The following is a 22,103-nucleotide window of genomic DNA, read 5'->3' as shown; positions in this document are numbered from 1 at the left end:
TCTCCCGTTGTAAGTCCATATATCTACAAGTCCGAGAATTAAGTGACGCAGCACGTGTTTTTCTTCCCACACTTTCTTGTGTCTGATCTTGACCGGGGGCAAATGCGTACAACTAATTACGAGTGTGTGCGTCAGAACGATTGAATGTACAATAGTAACACTACACACTCCATGGAATTAGAAGCCAAAAGCTTCACACAATGAAAGGCCTTCCCTCCTTACGCACTGTATATTCGAATTAAATGCAAGCCAAAACTCAGCAGGAGACTTCAGCTATTGTACACAATGTGTATTGTGCGTGTGTGTGTGTGAGATGTCTACTACAGCAATTGTGCTGCTACGATAGTCCCTACGGGAACAGCGGTGCACGGGAGGGCGATCCTAGGCCATTAGACTTCAATATTTGTTGTGAAACAAAAACAATTTGCAGCCTCGGGCAGCAAAACGAGAACTTTCATTCGATGGGAACTAAAAAATTTAGGGGGAAGAAGAGAAAAAAGCCGCTCTCAACGCAAAAGGGCTAGGTGGCGACTGGCGCTGCTGGCGATATACATTTAATTTTTTGCTGTGATCAATGATCCTGAGAACTTCAGATGATCTAATTAACGATCGAACACCAACCTTTTGGCACGCATTTTACGGCGACGAAATGCCGGGGAACCACACACTGAGCCACGATGCAAAGCCGAGTCTTGGATCCGAATGGATCCACTCCGGGACAAGCAATCGGTTCTGGACCGAGACAAGTTCGGGGTGGTCAGGGTGTCCAATGATTCCAGGGACTCACTTCGCTCCTTTTTCTGAAACGTCGCACCGGGAGACGTTGGGAAGAGCCACTTGCGAGTCAGGGTGGATGCACCCGAGGAGGAGGAGGATGACGACGACGACGTGGCCGAGGTGTTGGTGGTCATGGACGATAGACCATCTGAATCAAATGAGTCGGTGGAAGACAAATTACTAATGGTTTCCATTTCCCCTCTGCCCGGGGATTCCCTGCCTTGACCTCCCTCAGGGGCCAGACGTCTCCGCCTTGAATGGTCTCCGTCACCAGAACCATCTTTGTCGGGGTGAGGTCCAATGACTGCGGGTTCTTTCAAATATGACACTAGCACTTTCCAGGCCATGGTTTCGAGTTAACTCATGCCGTCATCATGACCAAATCATGTGGATGAGTAGCTGGATGAGGAAGATAATGATGAGTCTAATAACGTGGGGATCAGTACTTGTCGTCTTGGAAGCTCACTTTGTCGAATTGTTTTCGTCGACAATCAGCTTGTCAATTAAGAGGAGGCACTATTTGGTCAACAACACCTCATGATCAATCAATCCAATTCACTTTATTTGAAGGAAACGATGCTCGAACGTCCTCACTCTAAAACCACCGGTTCTCAACTAAATCGGCCTCAAGACGAAATTCTCCGCGCTTCTCCCACTTCCAAATCTCGCCAAAAAGACTCCCTCTGGCAGACTCCATCCACGAAGCGAAGTGAGTGTGGAAGTAGAAGTTGGTGCGGTAGTAGTCTTCGTCGTAGTGGTGGTAGGTACGTATGTATGGTGCGTGGTGTGCAAGTACTAAGAAGTCGTTACTCAGTACATAGAGGGCAAACGTCTTTTTTCCACCAATTCTTCAAGACCTACTCGCCGAAGAAGACAGAAAGAAGTTGTCGTAATGACTCCAGTTCATGCGTTTCATGTCGTTTCGTCATGGCTGGGTCCAAGTGCTGCCGCGTTTCTGATGCCGATGGATGGAGGATGAAGGAGGAGGGAGGGAAGGAGCACGGGTAGGTTTTTCGGAGTTTCCATCCAACAACCTGCCTAAACTCAACTCGCTCATGCACCACCAGTCCCTCTTCTTCAACAACTGCAACACCACCAACACCACCTCTCACAAACTCGCTTGAAGGGGCTTGAACTCGCACTAGAGAGACGAGACTCACACACAGACAACTCAAACTCTCTAGAGAGACACAGCCAGAGAGACACGAAGAACAAGGGTACCCTCTACACCTGAATTGAGTGCACCATCACACTCCTCTAACCCCGATTTGGTGTACCGGATTGGTGGCGGACAACGGTGGTGTTGCTGGATATAGTAGAGTAGATTGAAGTCTCCGGCGCTCGTGATGCAGTCTATAATGACCGTTGAAACTTAGACTTCCCCGTGACTTGAGGGCTCCACAATCTTCGTAAACCAACTCAATGTCAATCAAGAGCCTAGTCACTATTTCCACTGGACTTCATAAGCTCAGGATATCAAAATATACACACACACAAAAAAAATCACTTTTTGGCGGTTCGAACAATCACCGGAAATTTCCTTTCACGTTCGTTCTGTTCGTTTACCCTGCTCGGCTCTAATGTTCCGCTTTGGGGTTCGCTACTCACTATTCGCTCCTTTGTCCGAGTGTTGTAAGGACCCTTGCCAGTAGATTCCACAATACTGGGGAAATTTGACAATGTAATGCGGTATTGAGGGGAACTGTGTCGGTGTATTTACATTACATTGTTGAACACACACACATACAGAGAACATTGGCCGTATTACTTGGGTTCTGCCAGGGAGTCATGGAAAAGAGATCGAATTGCATTGTGGGCAAAGAATGAGGAGGCAAATTCAGGTCAACGATATGGCTTTATGACCAACGTCACGAGATTGCCTAGCATTTGAATCACCTCAAGACGACGAAAACTCTTTCTCAAGCAGGTATTCAGAACAGGCAATCTTGTGGGTTTTTATGAAGATTCACCTCTTCAATGGCCAACTACCAACAGCCTCCGAATCTCTTGACTTCCCTCCACCATATACGTACGTGAATGTTCAAGTGTGTCTCGTACGTACAAGAGAACGCTAAACAATACTACACCGCCATTTACGATGACAACACACAAATTTTGGTCTTTTTCACATCCGTTGCTGAATGTCGTTAGCATAAGTCTTAGGTCCACCCTGCTCTTCTTCTGCTTTGAAGTGAAACAGCATCACCGGCAAAAATCGTTGATTCCAAGTTCGAACCCCTCGTTTGAAGACGATGGTCGGTCTCGAAGAGGAAAAAAAACGTTCGTGCTTTCGTTCTCTTCCCGGGTGAATTTCAAATGACTAGTCTGATCCTGAGTTTAGCGGAAATGCCACAAGACTCGCTTCAGTCCAGACTAGACTCTGGAACTCAAGCTCGATTTGAAACTTGGGGAATCATGAACTGTGACGTTTACATACGTAGATGGCCAATTCCAAGGGGAGGAGAGCAAGATTCAACGACCTCGTCCTCTTTCTCTCTGTCGCCTAAGATCTGGGTTGTTTCACTTTCTTCAAGCTCCAGAGGAGAGTTTCCAACCCTCTCATGGATAAACACGAATATGATCTCGCTAACAAAGACCACCCTCATTCAGTATCTTCTAAGCGCCAGCTCGCACTTTTTATATCACGTCCATAAAAAGAGGCGTCAAATAGTATCGGTCTAGCCGCGTTGGAACAGTGACGGTCCGATTAATTTATCTTGATCCAACAGAGAATGATCGCTTTCATTCGCCTGTCCGGACTTGGCTGGAGTGTTTGGACAAGTGTTTCACTTGGGTGATCCTTGTGTGCCTCTGTCGATGGGCGAATTGATGAATGTGATGATCAAGCAAAGCTTGAAGAAGAAGTCTGAATTCTGGACGGATATAACTTCCTACGATTGATGGACACCTTCACTGCATTGTGAGCACGCAGACACCACAAGACCTTATTTCTTTTCATTCACTCCCGCCGCTTTCTTCTCAGATGGGACGGCTTTGGCACGATACAGAAAAAGGCTTGTGGCATTCACTCACTCGTCTGTCATTCAAGCCTTGATTACAGATCCCACCCGAATGGTGCACTCGTCGACATGCCAGAACAAACAACACACATACCAAGAGACTTCCAACTGAGAAATCACCTCATGAGAAAACCCAGGGAAAACGAGTGTTTTCAACGAACCTCGCCTCCTCCGTCTACTCCGTCTTCTCCGTCCGTCATCATTACGGGAGCCTAAAGCCAAACTCGATCGCACTTCACGACTAACTACGGTTTTGTTTGCTTTACGGGTCGCTGCTTGGCCACCCCTTGATGACGACCATGAGCAATGAACACTTTGTATTCCCAAAGCAAGATGGACTTCAAACATGAGAGTCGTCGTTCGTTGAGCTGTTGTTCTAAACGCGGCTCAAGTTGTTGTTTTCGGACCTGGTCTGTCGCTCTCTGGCCTCCAACTAGATCCTAATGAGAGCTGAAGTTCGAATTTTGCAGCTGTGAGGACTTTTACTGCATACTGTGGCATTCTAACACCCTCATTCTGGGCGGGTGAGGAGCAGGGTGGATCCTGTGATCTCAACAGGGTTCATCGCTGTCGCCATCATCAATATCTCGTCTGTCATATGTCAGAGGAAACTGGAGTGAAAACAACTGCTCCATTAGAGACGAGGTTACCAATGTTTGAAGGCAAGGCACTAACGTTGCATGGATAGTTGAGAAAATAATCCAGCTAATTATCCGCCCTAAAACACTTACGTACAGTTCAACCAATGAAGAGGTAACAAGCCGGCTTTCGACAAAAAGAAAAAGACGCTTTGAACTTGGGTCACCAAAAATTTGGGCCATCGAGAGCAAATCAGGTCAACCAGACAAACAAGTGTGCAAATGTGAAGGGCGCGTCATTCTAGCTTAATAGGGAAAGCACGGCATCGTAGAGTTTTGTGACAGGAAATGAGACCACAGACAATGGTTCTCCTACAACAAGTTATCTACTGCTTACTATCATGTGCGAGTACGACACAATCGGATAGTGAAGTCGAGTTGCCTGTGGCTCTACTACGTACGTACATACCGAGAGGCCAACAACTCGAGTGCATTTGGTGAGAGGGTGGAAGTGACTCAAGTTAGTCAAGTTAGTGGATGGAGGATTGCTTTAGTTCCTCTGTTCCAACTACGTACAAGGTACACTTGGCCGTACTAGAGCAACAATTCACATTGATGATCATGAAGAGACAACACCATGAGTAAAGCCAAGCGGAGATAAGCAGCCATGCGAGAAATAATTGTGGTGAGTGAGTGAGTGAGTGAGAAGGCGATAAGAAAGCAGGGTGGTTACTGGTTGCTGAATGAAAATCGGCCGGGAGGGAATGTTGACGACCACGGGAATAATCATATTTCACTCCAGCCGTCCTTCGATCGCAATCATTGATCATCTTTGAAGTTATCTTGAAATTAGGGGCAAGAGGAAGCGATCAACGAAGCACACAGATTATTATAATTCTGTGAATCTCTTCCATCTCAGGTATGGTCCCTGTACAAACAACCAATAAAAGCCCTTGGCTGGCTGTTACCTGGTGTCCCCATAAGGGGACAAGCACTTGTCGGCAAACATGGACCAGCCATCCATATTTATTGTCTCCATTATCCAAACAAGCTTCACCCCAGGGTAAATGGCTATTGACACGTGGTGAACTGAACTGATTTCGTCATTTTTTAACAGGACCAAAAAACGCCGGTACACAAAGAGAGGGGAGCAAGAATTAAATAGGGCGGTATATTTGTTGGAACAGGGAACAAATGCATGTGCCATGTAGGTAAATATAGTACGTGCCACACAAGCTTTCACTTGGTCTGTCTCGATTCGGTGTCAACAAAGTCTTTACGAGGGACTCTTTCACGCGATATTCACCGACAATGAACCATCTAATGGCAAAGCATGTCAACTCAGACTAGTTAGTTTAGTGCCTGGTAAAGAAAAATTCTGCGTGAACAATGAAGATAATAAGACTAGGTGCAAGATTCTCTCATATTCGAGTTGAAGATCTCTCAAAACAAGAGGGCAACATTTTCTTTCAGATGAATGCTACTGTGTTCAGTACTCTAGAAACAATGGTAGCGAAACCTGGTCATAACCAGAGCACATTGAGAAGGAGAAAAAGTCTCCATATGAACTTGTGTCGTAGTAGCACCCAAGCAGTGCGTACTGCTTTATGTACCTACGTTGCCTCAGCCTGGCTCCAATTTATGCGCTACATTGAGTGGATGTAATTCAGTCGAGTTGTTGAATGAAACTCGAGGGTCCAGGTCGTTCGGTTCATTCCAAATTACACCTTGGAGCACTGTGGTTACTTGTGATGAATGACTGCATTGACATGTCTCGGGGAAAAAAGAACCGAGTCTAGATGGAGTAATAACTCGATAGAACTCTCATTTTTAAAGTCGAATGTTGTTAAACTGATTCTCAGGAGAAAGAGTACACTTAGAGGATGGGCCAATGGTTTTGAAGATGGAGGCGAATTTTCAAGGCGGAAATGACGAAAATTGCCAGCGGACCTCGTTTCAGAGCGATTGTGCCCTCAAGTTTTCGGGAAGGTCAAAGAAAGACGATGTCTGCAGCATGGGACCATAATCCACTTTGGGAACATTTTTTCTCTTGGATCATTTGCAAACTTGAATCCTATTGGGTAGGGGCTGGACATTACAAAACAACGAGATATGCTTGAAAATTCTAAATTAGCAAATCATAATGTTCACCATTGGTGTGTGTCGAGAGCGTTTGGCAGGGCAACGCCCTAAATCAAAATTTGAATTCTCATACGTAATCAGTCACTCATTCTCGTAAACAGAGAGGGGCATCATGATTGAATGATTTGAATGTTTGCTCATATCAACATTAGTCGACCAAATCTGACAAAGGATTATCATTTTGACGCCAAACTTCGCACCGGATGATTGAAGTTAGACTCTTTTGGGTGAACTCCCAAATCTGGCATCAAACACATCCGTTTGGCCTAGAGGTCTAAAACCTGGCAAGAAGCTCATAAAGTTGGATATCGTCTCGCATCTTTAGGTTATCAATGTCCGGGAATCTTTTCTATAGATTCACCCAACCTCGCTTCAATGCCTTCCTTGTTGTTTGCTCTCGGGATAAAAAGACATCTGTTCTCTTGGATTAGCTCTCTTGATTTGATATGAAAGTGAGACAAAGGACTTGGATCACAAAGACAAGCTTTTGTAGGTTCAGGTGGTTTGATAGCTCAATGAACGAATGCTTCCTGATACCTACATCATTACGATGATCGATTGCGAAAACTCCGCCAATTAAGATGCCTTCATGAACGAGTACCTGGTATGTGCCCAATGGATTCTAAGAAAACTTTCTGGTCGAGCGACCAGACTAAAACTATGTCGGTCTCGGTGGTCAGGCGTAATCATTTTGCGGCGTCGTTTTGTCCATTCATGAATGAACCAAAAACCTGCAACACAATCGCAGATTGGATTCATACTAATCCAATATCGGCGTGGAAGATAAACACTGGGAACGCTCCAAGGCCAAGGAATATAAAAGAGAAATTACATGACTTAAGGGGTAAATCCACACGACTTTCTCGGGCAAATGGGAAAGAAATTTCAATATGGCTCTAGGCGATCCTGACTCGGTGATCTTCACGCCGCTCATGTATAGGCTGAGAACATGACAAATTGGCCATCGTTCGAGTGAAAACACATCTTCTTGAGTGGATTCTCCCGATTATGGAAAGGATGGAAAATGTGCCAAATTGATTGGACACCATTACCACTGAGAGACGAGACCAAACCGTTGAGACGTTCCGGATTGAAGATTGAGATAGAAGTAATGCTTCGAATTAGTATTATCTCAACCACGTACAAAGCAATGGTTTCCTCTGGTAAATGCATGTTTTAAGACCGAAAAAACTCATTTTGGCACATTAGGGCCGCTCTGGTTCTTATCTCTCCATTCCACCCGACTTTTGCACGAACAACGGAACTGAGTAAGTAATCTAGGAAATTCCAGCTCAGATGGAGACACATGCATGTCTGGAAACGTGATAGGTTAGACGCCCAGCCAATAGAATAATGAGCCACTTCTTTCTTTGGGGTATTCTAGGTGCTTCAGTGCTTGGGATTCTCGAAATTAGGTGCCTCTCAATAGCATGCAAAGCTTCTTGTGTCAATCTATAGCGAATTAGCACTTCCGCCTTCCGGCCAGGCTAATCCCAAATTCAATCTCGACGGAGACCATGCATGCAACATAACGAGATCAATTGTCGATGATAGGTCGCTTTTGTCATTATGGGACTCTGTATTGATTAGATTGCGCCCACTATCCGGTCTATTTGACCGCTTTGCAGGCTCGTAAAAGGAGTCTCTTTTATGCAAGAATAACAATTCGGCGTGTATGTTTTCATTAGAGTCTTCTCGGAGCAATAAGACCAGAGTGATTAATGATTGAAATATGCCCATATATATTCATTAACACCTGGATATGGTTGGAAGTTGCTTTGAATCTGTAAGAGAAGCTCCCGGCTCCTCATTATCGTTTGGCGAGGACTGGCCAAATCTTTAGAGCATTCTGAAATTGCCATGGTTCTAATTGGAATTTGGCCCCCTATCTTCGCTATCAATGACGCCATCAATGTGGAAGTTCAAATGTTCAAGGCAACCTTCTGTCCAGCTCATGAGCATCTTGGCATCCAATCAAAAATTTGCACTCAGCCATACGTTGCCAATATGTGATGAAAAACGATCTGTCTCGAAACTGGCACATGCAGTTTGATTGATTACTCCTCACTTGATCATTCTGAGATGAACTTTGAAACTGGAAATCGAGGTTCCGTGAGCGTGATTAATCTTCGGAACATTTTCCAGTTTCCGATGAGAGTTCTTGAACCGTTCATACTTTATGGTGAACTAAAATGTCAGCCAATGTTGTCATTGTCATCCTCAAATAGCCAATTTGTGGAGTGTCATTGTGGGCCGCATCTTTGACAGAGATCAAAGCACGGAGGGGCTCTCTCACCTTCTCATGCAAGAGATCTTGGTATCTGATAACATCGGAATTTGTGCGTCAACGTTGACGTTGGGTGTCGAGAATTGGCGCCAGAGTCCGTCAAACAAAACCACATTGACAATACGTACAATTGACGCATCTTCTCCGCCGTGTGTTCAGTTCTAATGCATTCAGTCCACCTAATCAGATGAGTCAGGCATCCCAAGCTCAACCAGATGGGCCCCACTGATTCGACTCGATTCGGTAACGACACTTGTGACTGATCCCAATCCAATATGAAGAACGGTATTCGAATGACGCTTAGGGGGCAAATCCAAGCAAAGAGATCAATTAAAATTGAACTTTTGTGTCTGAGTGAATCCCATCATGATGCCTCACTCAATGGAAATGGAATGGAAAAAATCATCAGGGGGTCTCGTGAGTCTAAATGCAAATAAACAAGCAAAGGCTTGGCACAAATTACGAACCCCAGGACCATTGCGATGTAGTATGCAATATGCATGGAGCTCGAAACACACAAAAAAGATCCGAGTCCTTGCCGTCTTCCCGTTCGCCAGTCTCACTTGTCACATATGCTTAAGGAATATTCAATCGATCTCATCTTTAAGCCTTCTATCCCTATCACTTTGCCCCCATTAAGACTCCGTGTTCCGTGTTTCAACGTGTTTCAACGCGTTTCAACTCGGACGGAAGCCCTTTTCATCTTGCCTCGGTCTCGGTAAACTCGGTTGAAATCACGATCCACGACGAGCCAGGCAACACATCCAATTCAACATCAGCATCCATTTTCTGAAAATGTCCGTTGAGATAATCTACGTGTATGGAATGGATGGAGCCAACCAGTCAGGCCGATAACGACTAAGCAACCCATCGGGATGGAAAAGACCCCCGAGGAATGAGTCATACCTCGATTCAACTATGAGTACAGCGTGCCTTCCTTATACCCCAAGCAACAAATCGGGACCTACATTCGAATGAGCTCGCCTCAAGATTCGAGAAGCAACGGAATCTGAGGAATTTACAGGGCGCATTTAAGTCACTGACGCTTCAGAGTTCAGAGCATTTTAAATTGCCTTGGTACTTGAACGATGAAAGGTAGAGAGATGCCAAATGGAAGTGTCCATCTCTCATTTCCCTAAAGTCGAACAGTCCTTCGAAGAGCAATAAAAGAGAGAAGAAAGGATCAATGAATAGATATATGGCCTAATCAAATTCAATTTAGCTTCACTCTTCACACACGGCACAAAAAAACTGGGTACTTCAGGGGTGGTGACCAAAACGTGGAACGAACACCACTCTCAGAGAGAGTTGAGAGCTATTGAAACCATGTACAAAAGAGGGCGAGGGATATTTGATGTTCAGCAAAAACTAGGCGAGACCCCCGCGGGCATTGGACCCATGAGGCAAAAAGGTATCTTGATTTGGATGTAATTAAATTAGGACTGATGATTTGAATATAGTTTTGGAGAGAAACTTTTCCTGCCATTAGACTGTCCCGATGTTTTTTCAGAGGGAGCTGGAACTCCTGGAGGAAAGCAATTTGAAAACTAAATGTATGCAAAAACGAGGATTAATCACATCGAGCACTACTAACACACAGTAAATAGGTACATTAAAATGGGAGGCAGGATATCGTTCGTTTGCTAAACACATGTTGTGCAGTGTGGATGGCTGGATTTTAACTATCAGCCAATATAAAGTTGCCACATCCTCAAATCTTGAGACATCGTCATCGAACATCAAATTGCATTTTGCAAATGAATGTGATTGTGATAAGAAAAGTCAATCTTTGGGTCAACTCTTCCGGTGTAGCAACTAATATCATTGTGAGGAGGCAATCCTGTTTACTTTGGATTGAAGGCACTATTCATTTATTCATTATTCAATGCTTTGTGGCACACTTGTAATCTAAAAGTTATGAGAAGGCATATATGCATTTGAAAAAAAACATGAATTGAACCTTATGATTGCACGAACTCGACCTTGAATATCGATTAACGACGTGCAATCCATTGCTAAAGCACTTCTTTCCCACGGAAGTAATATCGCATACATTTACCTCATACGACTTCAAGACTTGGATAGTGATCAAAGCCGCAAGAAAATGCCACTCCAACCACCTGGGTTGTTATCAATTGCCAAGCTGAATACGAATTATTCCAAACAGGGCTCTTTTAGCATACACAAAGAACGAGACAGTGAAAGTAGATAACCCCCACTGTGACACTAATAAATAAAGTCAAACCTGGCCCCTCCAAGGCAGATCTAATTGCGATGCCCTCATCCAGCCCTGCTCAGTTGCCTTTCCCCCTTTCAGCCTATTAACATGGTTAACTATTTCCATCCAGTTCCTCAGTATTCCCATACTGCAGCCCGTAGAGAGTGAATCTGCACTTTGTACTTGTACGTGCTTCTTGCGAGCATATTTGCGTGCCAGTTTAGAGATGAGGTGTAAAACAAACACGAAGCATAAATAATCAAGGAGGCATGGAGAAAGGCATGAAGCCAAGCAAGCATATCTGCCAAGTTCAAAGAACCAACCACCACGAGAAAACAAGCGGGATAGAAGAAATTTGCCCGAGGCCGGACAGGGACAAGATTCCTCATTAAAGCTTCTTGTAAAGTTGAGCAGGTTTTGAAGTGAGTGAGGATGGATCGAGAATTGAACTCATCATTGTGTCACGAATGCACCACACTCTCCTATCCCCACGTACAACACTTGGCATAGTACTGTAGGCGTTCATAAGTGTCTGTTCTTACGGTTGAAATGGTCATCGTCCGCAGGAAGCATGTCTCACGAATTGCAATGTCATCGCTTGTTATCCGGCATCATCGCATCATTCAACTCGTTGAAGGTGATCATAAGAAAAGAAGATCATTTGCCCCCACTTCCCGTTTCACATTTCTCACGGCTCCTAATGAAGCCAGTTGAAAGCCTGTGATGCACGATCAGACTTATATTATTTGAACTATCGGAATGAATGAATGAATAAATGAATGAACGAATGAACGAGCGAACGATTAATTTCCAGCTGGTCTAGTGATGCAACCTAGATCGAAGTCGTGCATATCAAAATTTGTCGATTGACCAGAGGGAAGAAAAAAAGTTATTAGTAGATCCAACCGATGTAATCCAGCGCGTTGGCTTGTCCAACTGTGGATTTACTTTTTTGTCCACCCATCTGTTGCAATCAGCGAGACTAGCTGCAAATAGCACTCCATTGATCAGGCTCTAAAAAAATATCTGTCACAAGGAACCTCCACGGATGAAACCCGGGAACGCCGTGCTGACTCTGAACGATCATCTATAAGTGATCTACTTCCACTGTGTATACGCAATTGCTCCATCTTTCATCGTGCACATTGCATGTGCCTACTGGCTTGGAGGACAATCATGGTGAAAATTACTCAATCGACTCTCAATTTAGTCCGTGCCTGCTTGACTGCGGCAATAAAAACCAATGGTAAAAAAATAAAGCTGAACTGGATTATTATGAATGGGATTCTCTCCAAATTCAGCGTTGATGAACGACGTACTGCGTAGATGGCCTGAATGCTATCTGATGACCACAACGGCATTTGTGCTCGTTCACTACGTAGAACAACACCACAAAGGCAAGCCACCCAACAAACGGCGGTGATCTTGGTTACGGTACATAATAACAACAGATTATTTCGCTCATGATCACCGACATGGAACAAAAATTAATGCTCTGTTTAGAAACCAGGTATGGGTACAGTATAACTACATGTTAGATGTACCGTTCAGAGTCCATATTTGTGCCAAGTCTCTGTCGTATCCGGTACGAGAAAAATTGTCGTGAAGTTAAATGCAATTCTTCGGCTTGCTGGCTCGAGGGCCCATTGGTTATTTTCAAAGTTTCAAAAAACAAGCCGTTTCTCTAGATTTAATTACAATTGGAAAAAGTGCACTTCGCCCAAGCTTGAGCAGGGACCCCGGTGTGAAAGAACCGCAATCGTCAGTAATCGAGGAAATGCGGCGCATTGTGCACCTTGTCAGTTGTCACATGTAACCAGTCAAATTCGGAGGGATGCTCGCTTGGTTTAAACCGGGTCCATTAGAAAAGCGTCACGATTCGACAGTTTATAAATGGATAGATGTATGTATGACGCAGGGTCAGGGCTTCTCTGATTTGTATGCCTGTTTTTAGCTGAAGAGATGGCCACTTGCGACCATCATTACGTACCACCCAGAATTGAACGTCCAATGGAAATTCTCTCCTCCCAGAATTGGGACGGGAGGATCAGGGTCAATCGGTCTTGTTGCGTCAGTCTAAAGGCTGGACCGTATCCTGATTGACTAACATTCATTGATTTACGATGAATTGCCTTCCCAAATTTGGGTGTTTGGAAAATTTCGCCTCGAAGGGTGCGACCCAGATGATTTCACAAGTGAGCAGAAATCGATTACCCAATCGCGCTACCACCTTCATTCAACGTGGTGCCAGTAGCTTTAGGACTGTAAATAGACTTCCGCTGTAGAATTTTTTTATTGATGCAAGTTCAATTCTATCCATTTGTGGCAGCGTTTATTGTTTCCGTGAAATGAAACGCAATCAAATGGCAACAATCAAAGCTCTTTCCACCTTTCTCTAATTTAATCAAACGTATTATCCAATAGCTGACTCACTCTCGGAATCAATTGCCCAGGCAAGAAAAGTGGTGTTCGTAAGAAGCAGGATTTAGGAAGAGGGACATTGCGTATGATCATAGTTTTTTGCAACTAATGGTCGATCCTTAAATGGACATGAGCTTGCAAAAAAGTGGTTGAATGGTGTCCCAATTTGCCAACTGGTTATCTTCTCCTGCACATCCTTTAAGGTGCGTTCAAGGCACTACGGCAACGACGAACAGTCCCAACTTCTTGTGGTGTTCGCACAAATGCCAACCATGCATGCATGCTCCTACCGACGAATGTACAGTATGCTGAATACAAGTGATTCCAAGTGAAGCATCGAGACCTTTCAAATCGAGCTGATATGATGGATATGCTCTCAAAATGCAAATCAGGTCCAGTGCCACCCCCAGAAAATGATGGGGAAGATGGTGTGGGTAGAATTTGAAATGGCCATTGCTTGATCCATCTACGTAAGTACAAGACATGCTTCTTGAGATTGATCATTTCTCATCTCGGAAATAGTTCAAGAGGTCCGTGCATTTCCACAGACCCTTTCTTTTGAGCACTGCTATCTCCACGAATATCACGGATTTGGCCAGAACGACGGCTTTCAATGTCAACTGGGGAAATTGAAATTCCTTTTAGGGCTCTGAAATCACCCTATCACCCTTGAAATTGGACTGAGCCATCACCCAGCCAACTAACCAACCAACCAATCCTCTGTTTGCTCGCATAAAGGAGAAGACAAAGGGAAATCTTCTTTGCATATCAATTTCAAGCCGCTGGATCAGTTGTTCTTCGATAAGAGTCTGACACCGAAGGAAAGTATCAACTCCGATGCATGAGTGGATCAACCTTGAACGTGTCAACCTCTTCCCAGAGAAAAGAACCGCCAAAGCTAGCGGCTCAAAAGCTTAGCACTAAAGAAAGAATCTCGCCACCACCTGTGCAGATGAGCGTTTTGTAATCCGCTTCTTGAGACAATAGCTAGCTCATTGAACGACCGATTCATCCATCACCAGCCATTACGAGGAGGGAATCTGTCGGGCTAATTCAAAGTTTAAACAAGCCGGCCAAGTACACGTACAACGTCGTTCAATATTCAATCTCCTTGCGATGTTGGGATGGGTCGAAAGGACATGGAATGCTTCATCACCAGTTTCCGAGCCAAGCAGTGTTTGGTCCATGTTTACATATCCAACCATTTCCCATCCATGTTCATCGATTAGAGATTGGTGTCCCGAGGCGAACGGGTAAACACTTTAGATTGGCAAGCTATAAAGAAAACTCGGCGACCAACCAGCCAACCAACCAACCAACCAACGAACCACTAAGGTCTCGTGCTCCAACCATTGGCGGCTTGCTTCAGGTGTCCACGTCGTATTGACGGTAATAGTCATGGAAAATTCTTTTGTCGTTCAAGATCATCATCGAGTTCGATTGTATGGAGAAATGGTCGTTGGAGTGGATGGACCCAGTCCATCCCTCGTCCAGTACCGACTGCTACCTTGCCTTGGGCACAATGGGAAAAAAGTAAAAAGTATTGAATGACCAGAAAATTGAGGATTTCGAACACTGACAGATTGAGTGAAAGTAGACTCTTCTGGCTCAGAGAACGAGCAAGACCAGTGAGATCACATTTTTTATAACTTCTCCTCCTGTATGTAATGCATGTGACTTTTCATTACATTACCACGGCCAACTTTGAATTTCGTAGCCTTTGGGGCACATCCACGCACATACATGCATACTAAAACATACTGAACACAGCACAAAGCAAAAAGGGCATTCATATTCCAACAACTGTTTCACGACGCCAACGATTGGACAATGTGACTGAATCTACGTCCGATTAGTTAAAACTACACGCGTATTAGCTCACAAATCCCCGTATACCAACATTGCATACAAAGTACACACCCGTAGATGGGGTATTCCTTTTATGGAGTCTAGGAAGTGTTTAGCCAAATTGAAACTTGTGGTTGGAATCTGGGCTTGCTTGTTTTGTTGGATAATTACTTACTTAAGAACTTCCATGAACCGAGGTTTGTACCACTTTCGGTTGGTCGTAAGTTCTAACGAGAAAATTCCTACCCCCGGAAATATTTCGGGTCATTCGGAATTTATGAGCCATCTTCAGCATGCCATGACTTCAACGCATTAGCCATACTTTGGGATTGTAGGTATGGTACATGCAAGCATGTGCTACATGTACCGACCAAGGACCCAAACGATTTCCAGGCCCCAGCCCAATGAATGGAAATAAATGGTTTCCATGTGAAGCTAATGAAGGTTCAAAGACGATGATGGCTTACCTTCGATCGCTCTTGCCGAGAAGTTTGGGTGCTTGAGCTTCCAGACTTTTCGTCATCGACTTATTCAAGCCGCCCGATGTCAGGATCTCTTTCGGTCTGTTCATAAGTTTTGATTGTTCATTAGCAGAATCAGTATGATGGCTATTCAACTGGTTGGAGACTTGAACACTTTTGGTCAGCTTAGCGTTATTGGCCTTCAAGACGGTTGTCGCATTTGGCTTTTGCGGTAAATCCGGCTTCGGTGTAAGATTCGGCTTCCTCAATAACGGGCCTAAAATGGAAAAGGAAGGGAAAAACATGGAATGTGTGTGCCTTTTGTTTCGTCCACCTAACCACTCAACCAAACGTAACCGCGTTGTCTGAATGACTTGAGTAAGTCTCTATCTAGTCTCTGTGTCTCTTCTCATGGTGGTCGGAGCACGAGGTCTTCATTAGAATGAAGACCATGGACCGTGAAGCATGTCAGAGATGATAAGAAAGTTCGTAGAGGTCCTCAAACTGAATTGAGGACCATTTTCAATCAGTAATCTGCCAAGCTCATCGTTGCAAAAAGTGAGAGGAGTGAAATAATTCGTCCAGTAGATCATGAAACTGAATCATGCCATATGAGGATCCAGATTGATTTTGCCCAGTAATTCAATAACAATCAGATGCCCAAACTTAAGAAGTCCATATTGTCCCTTGCCCTAGCAATGCAAATTCGAGTGCAGATATTCACAGTCTGCGTGGGGTCCTTTCTATGGACTTGCTTGGTCCTGCTGCTGATGATGATGAAGTGTTCGCAAGAAATCTTGCACATCGTTCTACTCCTCCCGAACTCCATTTTTGGGACGAGCACTGAAGGACAGCAATAACACATTTTGTCGGTTTCCCATCCGTTTTCGTGAGGATGTATGGGGAACAATGGGCAATTTTCCCGCCAAGGAGACATTACCGACAACCCAAGTCTCCAAAGAAGGCAATTTGAGTTCAAAATGAATGGAGTGAGCGATAGCCACGTGAGTGTTCGCCGATGAAGAGGATCCTTTTTAAGATACCAGTTACCATCATCATCCTTTTCTGGAGTCAGACTCTGATATGAGCTTTGGTCGAGTGCAAAAGTCCTTGACATCCGACTTGACTCCAATCGTGGCCCTCATCATCATCATCAAGATCAAATCTAACACCTCTTCACCTTCAAGTGAACCCCGTTCAATTGAACCAAATGAGCTCTACCAAACGTCAATGCAATTCAGGGGTTTCAAAACGTCTTGGATGCCATAGACTCTTCATTCCAAGATGATTGGGTTGACGGGGAGTGCGAAATCCTTTTTGGGATCATTAACCGCTATTTCCATGTCTCGCCAATGTGATAAAGAATGGAAAACACATTTTGAATACGCTAGAATTAGGATCGAGGAGGTTTGAACGTCAGTGAGAGATGGCGTCTTTGAATCGGCATATTTCACTTGATGCCTAGAAGCTCCTCCCTCTGAAATAACGTTTATTGAAGCGAAACAAAAGGGACAATTTCAAGGTTCGAAATCAAGGTAAGAGAAGAGCCCCTATAGGGCCCCCCGAAGGCGTCAACCCAGTAAAGAGTGGCCTAAAGTAATCTGGGTTTTGTTCATCAAATGTACAATTGTCAATCGTCATGATCTTTACCAAAGTATTTCGAGTCTGAGAAGAAAGGAACAATCAGCATTGCACATTACAAAAGAAAGAGCGATAGAGAATGAAAAAAGAAGAAATGAAAGAAGTTTCTTGAGATGCAGGTAGCCTTCAAAATGCTCAAATGAGTCGGTAATGAAAAGGAGTGGAACGGGGAATGGGATTTAGCCGTTTTTGTACCTTATTTCTTGCCCCGTGAAAACGAGAACTGACCACAAATCAAGTTGTCATTTCTTGGAAAGCGTCACGAATCGAACATCTGATCAATTCAAGGCAACAACTCAAGGATGCCGCCATGTTATGTAGACTCCATCTGGACTCAACTCAACGTATGTAGTTTTTATTTAGAGTACGTATGTGTGTAACGGGTGTTGTTTTTCCACTATGTGCATGTACAACTGAAACGACTCAAATGAAGTGAAGATCTCCATTTGCTCGGGGTCTGATGCATCGAACACGACTTGAGGAGCAGCCTTCCAAGCATTTCAATTGCTGCATTAAGTTCAGAAGGTGCGCAGGGGATGTTTTTCTTCTCGAGAGGGAGAAAATCATGGCCGAAAAAATCCAAATGGAGAAAAATCAAGCTAGTTCGTTCCCGTTCTCAACGTAAAAACTGACGAAGTGGGTGAATACATTGACTGTACCATCCATCTTTGGCCAATCACCTGTAAGACCGAATGAGATTTGACGTGCAAGATTCTCCACCAATCTGGGCACAAATCTCTGAGTGCAAAGAAACCAGAGTCAAAATGAAATGACATTCACTCTGATCATTCAACCAGATCAAGGTAGAGACTATAAAAACGATGAAAAGACTCTTTGCGAGCAACCATCCACCAACGAAATCATCATCATAACTGCCACGACCAGCACCACCAATATCGCCTTCGCCTTCTTCATCTTCATCGTCATCATCCTGATCCTGATCCTCGTCGTCGTCGTCGTCGTCGTTCTCTTGCGTAATTCTTTCACACAAGTGGTCTTAAAATTCCCTTCATAGGCAAAGATGAAAGGAAAACTCTGCCTTTTGGAATGAAAATATATCATGTTGACCTTCTTCGTGGAGACATGAATGGGCAATTCAAGAGGTAAAAAGAGAGTCTCGGCCGAACGTTTCAGCCAGACCAGTGAGAAATGGCTAGCAGTCCACACTCGAGTATTCCTCAGACTTCCCGGTAGAGCACAACAGGGTACGGACTTGCCTGGCCGGAACGAATCTCCCACAAAAGATCTTTCACTCAAGGGCCACTATTAATGAAACGAGGAAACAAATCACCGTCCAGCGATGGCTAAGGCGAGAGGCCGGCTCCTTGTCAGACTCCGCAACAAGGGCTTCAAGTTTGGCGTTCATCTCAAACCTCACGTCAAGAGCAATCATCATAAGATTCGCGATTGTCATTCTCACCAGACAAGGATCCAACCAAACGATCGACCAAGCCATCAACCCTCAAATCCGTCCAGCGGCACCAAACCACCCCACAACAAATACATCTCTTGGTTCTCATCCTCATTATTTCCTCTTTTATTGTGGGAGTCTTCGTCATCGCAAAGTATGTGTGATTCTCAATGCCTGTCGGAATCTTAACCCTTGTGCAAACGTTTGCATAAACGATGTTCTCTCTTGTCATCCCCATCGACATATGCACAAGCCACGGATGAACTCGTATCTTGTCCTTGATAACAAATGCAGTGCAAAATCAAAATATGGAATCTTTTTCAGATCGAATTGAATAGTTTCATCCAACTAATATGGAAATGTCAGTGATTAGTGAAGGCATTTGATTCTACCGATATTTTCACTAATTGACAGAAATAGCTCCTTGAACTTCAGAAATTGGACAACGTTCAAAATTTGGATGCTGTCCCTTGAAAAAGGAATGAGATGGTCTTTTTGAATAATCATCTGCTAAGCCGACGTTAAGGTCATTTGGCACAGAGGAGTCCTGTGGCATTGAAAATCGGATTCTATCATGTTTCATTTCACTCCCAAAAGGAAGTAGCATTGAGATATCGATTTGGCATAGAAACCCCATTAGCGCCTGAGAAACATTTTGACAGCATCACCATTCGACCAGATGTTTCCTTTTACGGCACCTTAGCACCTTAGCATCCATTGCATTTGACCCAGTAATTGCGAGCCAAAGAATGAAAAGAAGAAAAAAACCACGCCTCCTCAAAGAGCCATTTAGGCCGAAGGATCTTGTCGGACCAGATAGTAGTAAATTTACCAAAAGGTAATCAAAAAGAATTTAAGGGCCATGTGTTGTTGAACTGAGAGTGCTCAATCCTCGTGGCCCCGAAGCAAGGGAAGACTGTCTTATGACAGTAAGAGAAGTAAGTATTGAAGACTGTTGACGATGGATACTGACAATCGTGAAACTTCGGGTTTTATGGGGTCTCTTTCGAAATCTACAAGTACCCATCTCACCACAAGCACAGGAAAGCTTGACCACAATCACGACGCCAAACACATTCGCACGCACAACCTCATCAAAAGCTTCGGCGGTTTGGAAGTGTTAATGGACAACAAATATCGGGAACGTCAAGTAAAAAAAGAAAGACTCTATGTTGTCGTAGGATCGAGGATAACGCAATTAGAGATCGAGGGTTTCCTTCAGCGGAGGGGAAGCTCTTAAGCAAGTTCGGCTCGCTATCCAACGAGCAAATCCCTGAATTGAAGATGGCATGTAGGGGCTTATTCTATTAATCAACCAGATCAGAAGATTAAGAACCCCATACTATGGTATGTAAGTACGTAAGATGCATGTTGAGGTTATGGGTTGGATTGATCCTATCAAGTGACTGCCCATTTTGGTCCTCGGCTCCTATTTTAAAGAGACCAACTCAGACTGGGGGATTTGGAGATTGATTTGTTCTCTTGGAAGATACAATGAAGAGATCTTCTTCCATCCACCTTCTTTTCTTGTCCAGTCCAGACCAAGCAGAATGTGTGATTCTATCTAAGGGAGAGTAGCTCATGTCGTGTCTTTTCTTGTCCAACCAGGTAGCAATCAATCAATTCATCCATCAGAGTGCAGAATTGGAACAGGTGACAAAGCACACATCATCATTCGACCATGTCCTGGATGGACAGGATGGACCCACTTACCCGGAGATGGCATGTTGCAATGATCTTCAATTGACACTCACAGTTCAAGACGGTTGGTCACCAAAATCAAACACCGCTTTTCGAGTGTCAAATACGTTCAACAAAACGCACACATCACTTTCTCAAAAGGCACACTGAGATTTGGCCTCGCTAATCTCTAAAGAACGACTGAGATGGTGGGTAGAATTTGCACCTGAAGTGGAGAACAAGGCAGGAAGTAGTAGTAGAAGTAGATGTGGTGGCGGTGGTGCACTCTTTGAATTTCTCCCCATCCATATCACACCCCAAGCAACTCGCACATGTGAACGCACCCTCACAAGAGATGATACGAACACCCGTTCGTTCGTTCTCCTTCAAAGGAATGGGGGTGAAAAAACGCTCAAGCGCGTCTTGGGCAAACACACACACACATACACACTTTCAAGGAATAGGGTTTCAATTTGGCCCGAAACAATGCAGTTCCCCGTCTTCAAGACATCTCACAGCTGTTTCAGAATTTCTTTCCACCCCTTGAACCCTCTTGTTCGCTCGAGAGTTCCGCTTTTTGCTGCAGTTCCGATGATGAGGGATGAATTGACACGAGCAGGCTCTTTAACGTTAAGGATTAAGTGAGCTTTCCTTATAATAATAACGCCTGCCACCGAGGGAAGGTACGAACTTGGGAATCGGCCTATCAATAGCAATTCACGTACATTTTTCAATCTCTTCACCCCTCTAGATCTTTAAACCAACTGGTTTGAAAACGGTTGAAAGTTGGCAGGGAGGATTGCAATGGCATGTGAGGTAAGCGAAGAGGGCGCTTTAATCTCCCTGCATGTAGTACATACTGGGTCCACTCACCGTCCACTCCATCATTGGCCAACCAACCGCTGGCAACCAGTGGTGAATTTAGTTCTATTGTGGTGATGGTGGTGGGGCAGGGGATTGCTGAGCTCGTGCTCACGGTTGTGCATCCAAGAGGGTTGGAGGAAACGGAGGATCTGGGAGGTTGGACGTCAAAAAATGTACCTGCTATTCATGGCTAGGTGGGCTAATCCAGAGCCCGGATTATCCGGCAAAGACACACTCGGGCGTTATCCACCGAGGGGTCAGTTCATTAGCCGTCTTGAAATAAAAGACGTTACTCTCATTTTCTTGAACCACATAGCATCAGCAGCAAATCAGCATTGAAAGTAATACAATCGGAGGGCTCTTAAACCAATGATCGATGATTGGAAGTTTCACTGACACTATTGATGCTTACATTTTCACTTTGCAAACATGTCACTGAGCAAGTGCGTTGAAAAATGAAAAGTGAAAATGTAAGCATCAATAGTGTCAGTGAAACTTCCAATCATCGATCATTGGTTTAAGAGCCCTCCGATTGTATTACTTCCAATGCCATGAATTGTTAAAGACAAACTGTTTTGCAGCAAAATGGTTGGAAGGGAGGATTTGTATAACTAATTTGACATATATAAAGATTGAAAGGTAATAAATAGACGAATTATAACCTTTCATTCTAATAGTACTGGGGATTACATTCCCTGTAGCGATTAGAAAAGCCCGTGAAAAACCAACTCAACAAAAAAAAATGAAAAATATCA

General features: G+C 44.2%; 1 protein-coding gene across 2 annotated transcripts in view; it reads right to left on the bottom strand.

The window, feature by feature from the left end:
- LOC131887048 (serine-rich adhesin for platelets-like) overlaps positions 1–20,706 on the bottom strand; it is a 34,721-nt gene extending 14,015 nt beyond the window's left edge. The window contains exons 1-2 of one of the 2 annotated variants that reach the window (XM_059235536.1): positions 20,518–20,706; positions 15,759–16,029 (exon numbers count right to left, since the gene is read on the bottom strand). In XM_059235536.1, the coding sequence (XP_059091519.1) occupies positions 15,759–16,029; positions 20,518–20,530 (284 nt within the window). In that variant the 5' untranslated portion in view covers positions 20,531–20,706. Of the gene's footprint in view, positions 1–621; positions 2,372–15,758; positions 16,030–20,517 lie in introns of those variants that run through there. The other variant, XM_059235535.1, reaches the window with a different exon arrangement.
- Positions 20,707–22,103: the final 1,397 nt, after the last annotated feature.

This window comes from Tigriopus californicus, chromosome 9, assembly GCF_007210705.1.
Source record: "Tigriopus californicus strain San Diego chromosome 9, Tcal_SD_v2.1, whole genome shotgun sequence".
NCBI lineage: Eukaryota > Metazoa > Arthropoda > Copepoda > Harpacticoida > Harpacticidae > Tigriopus > Tigriopus californicus.
Note: the sequence above shows the minus strand (reverse complement) of the source record. Positions and strands in the feature narration are given on the sequence as shown.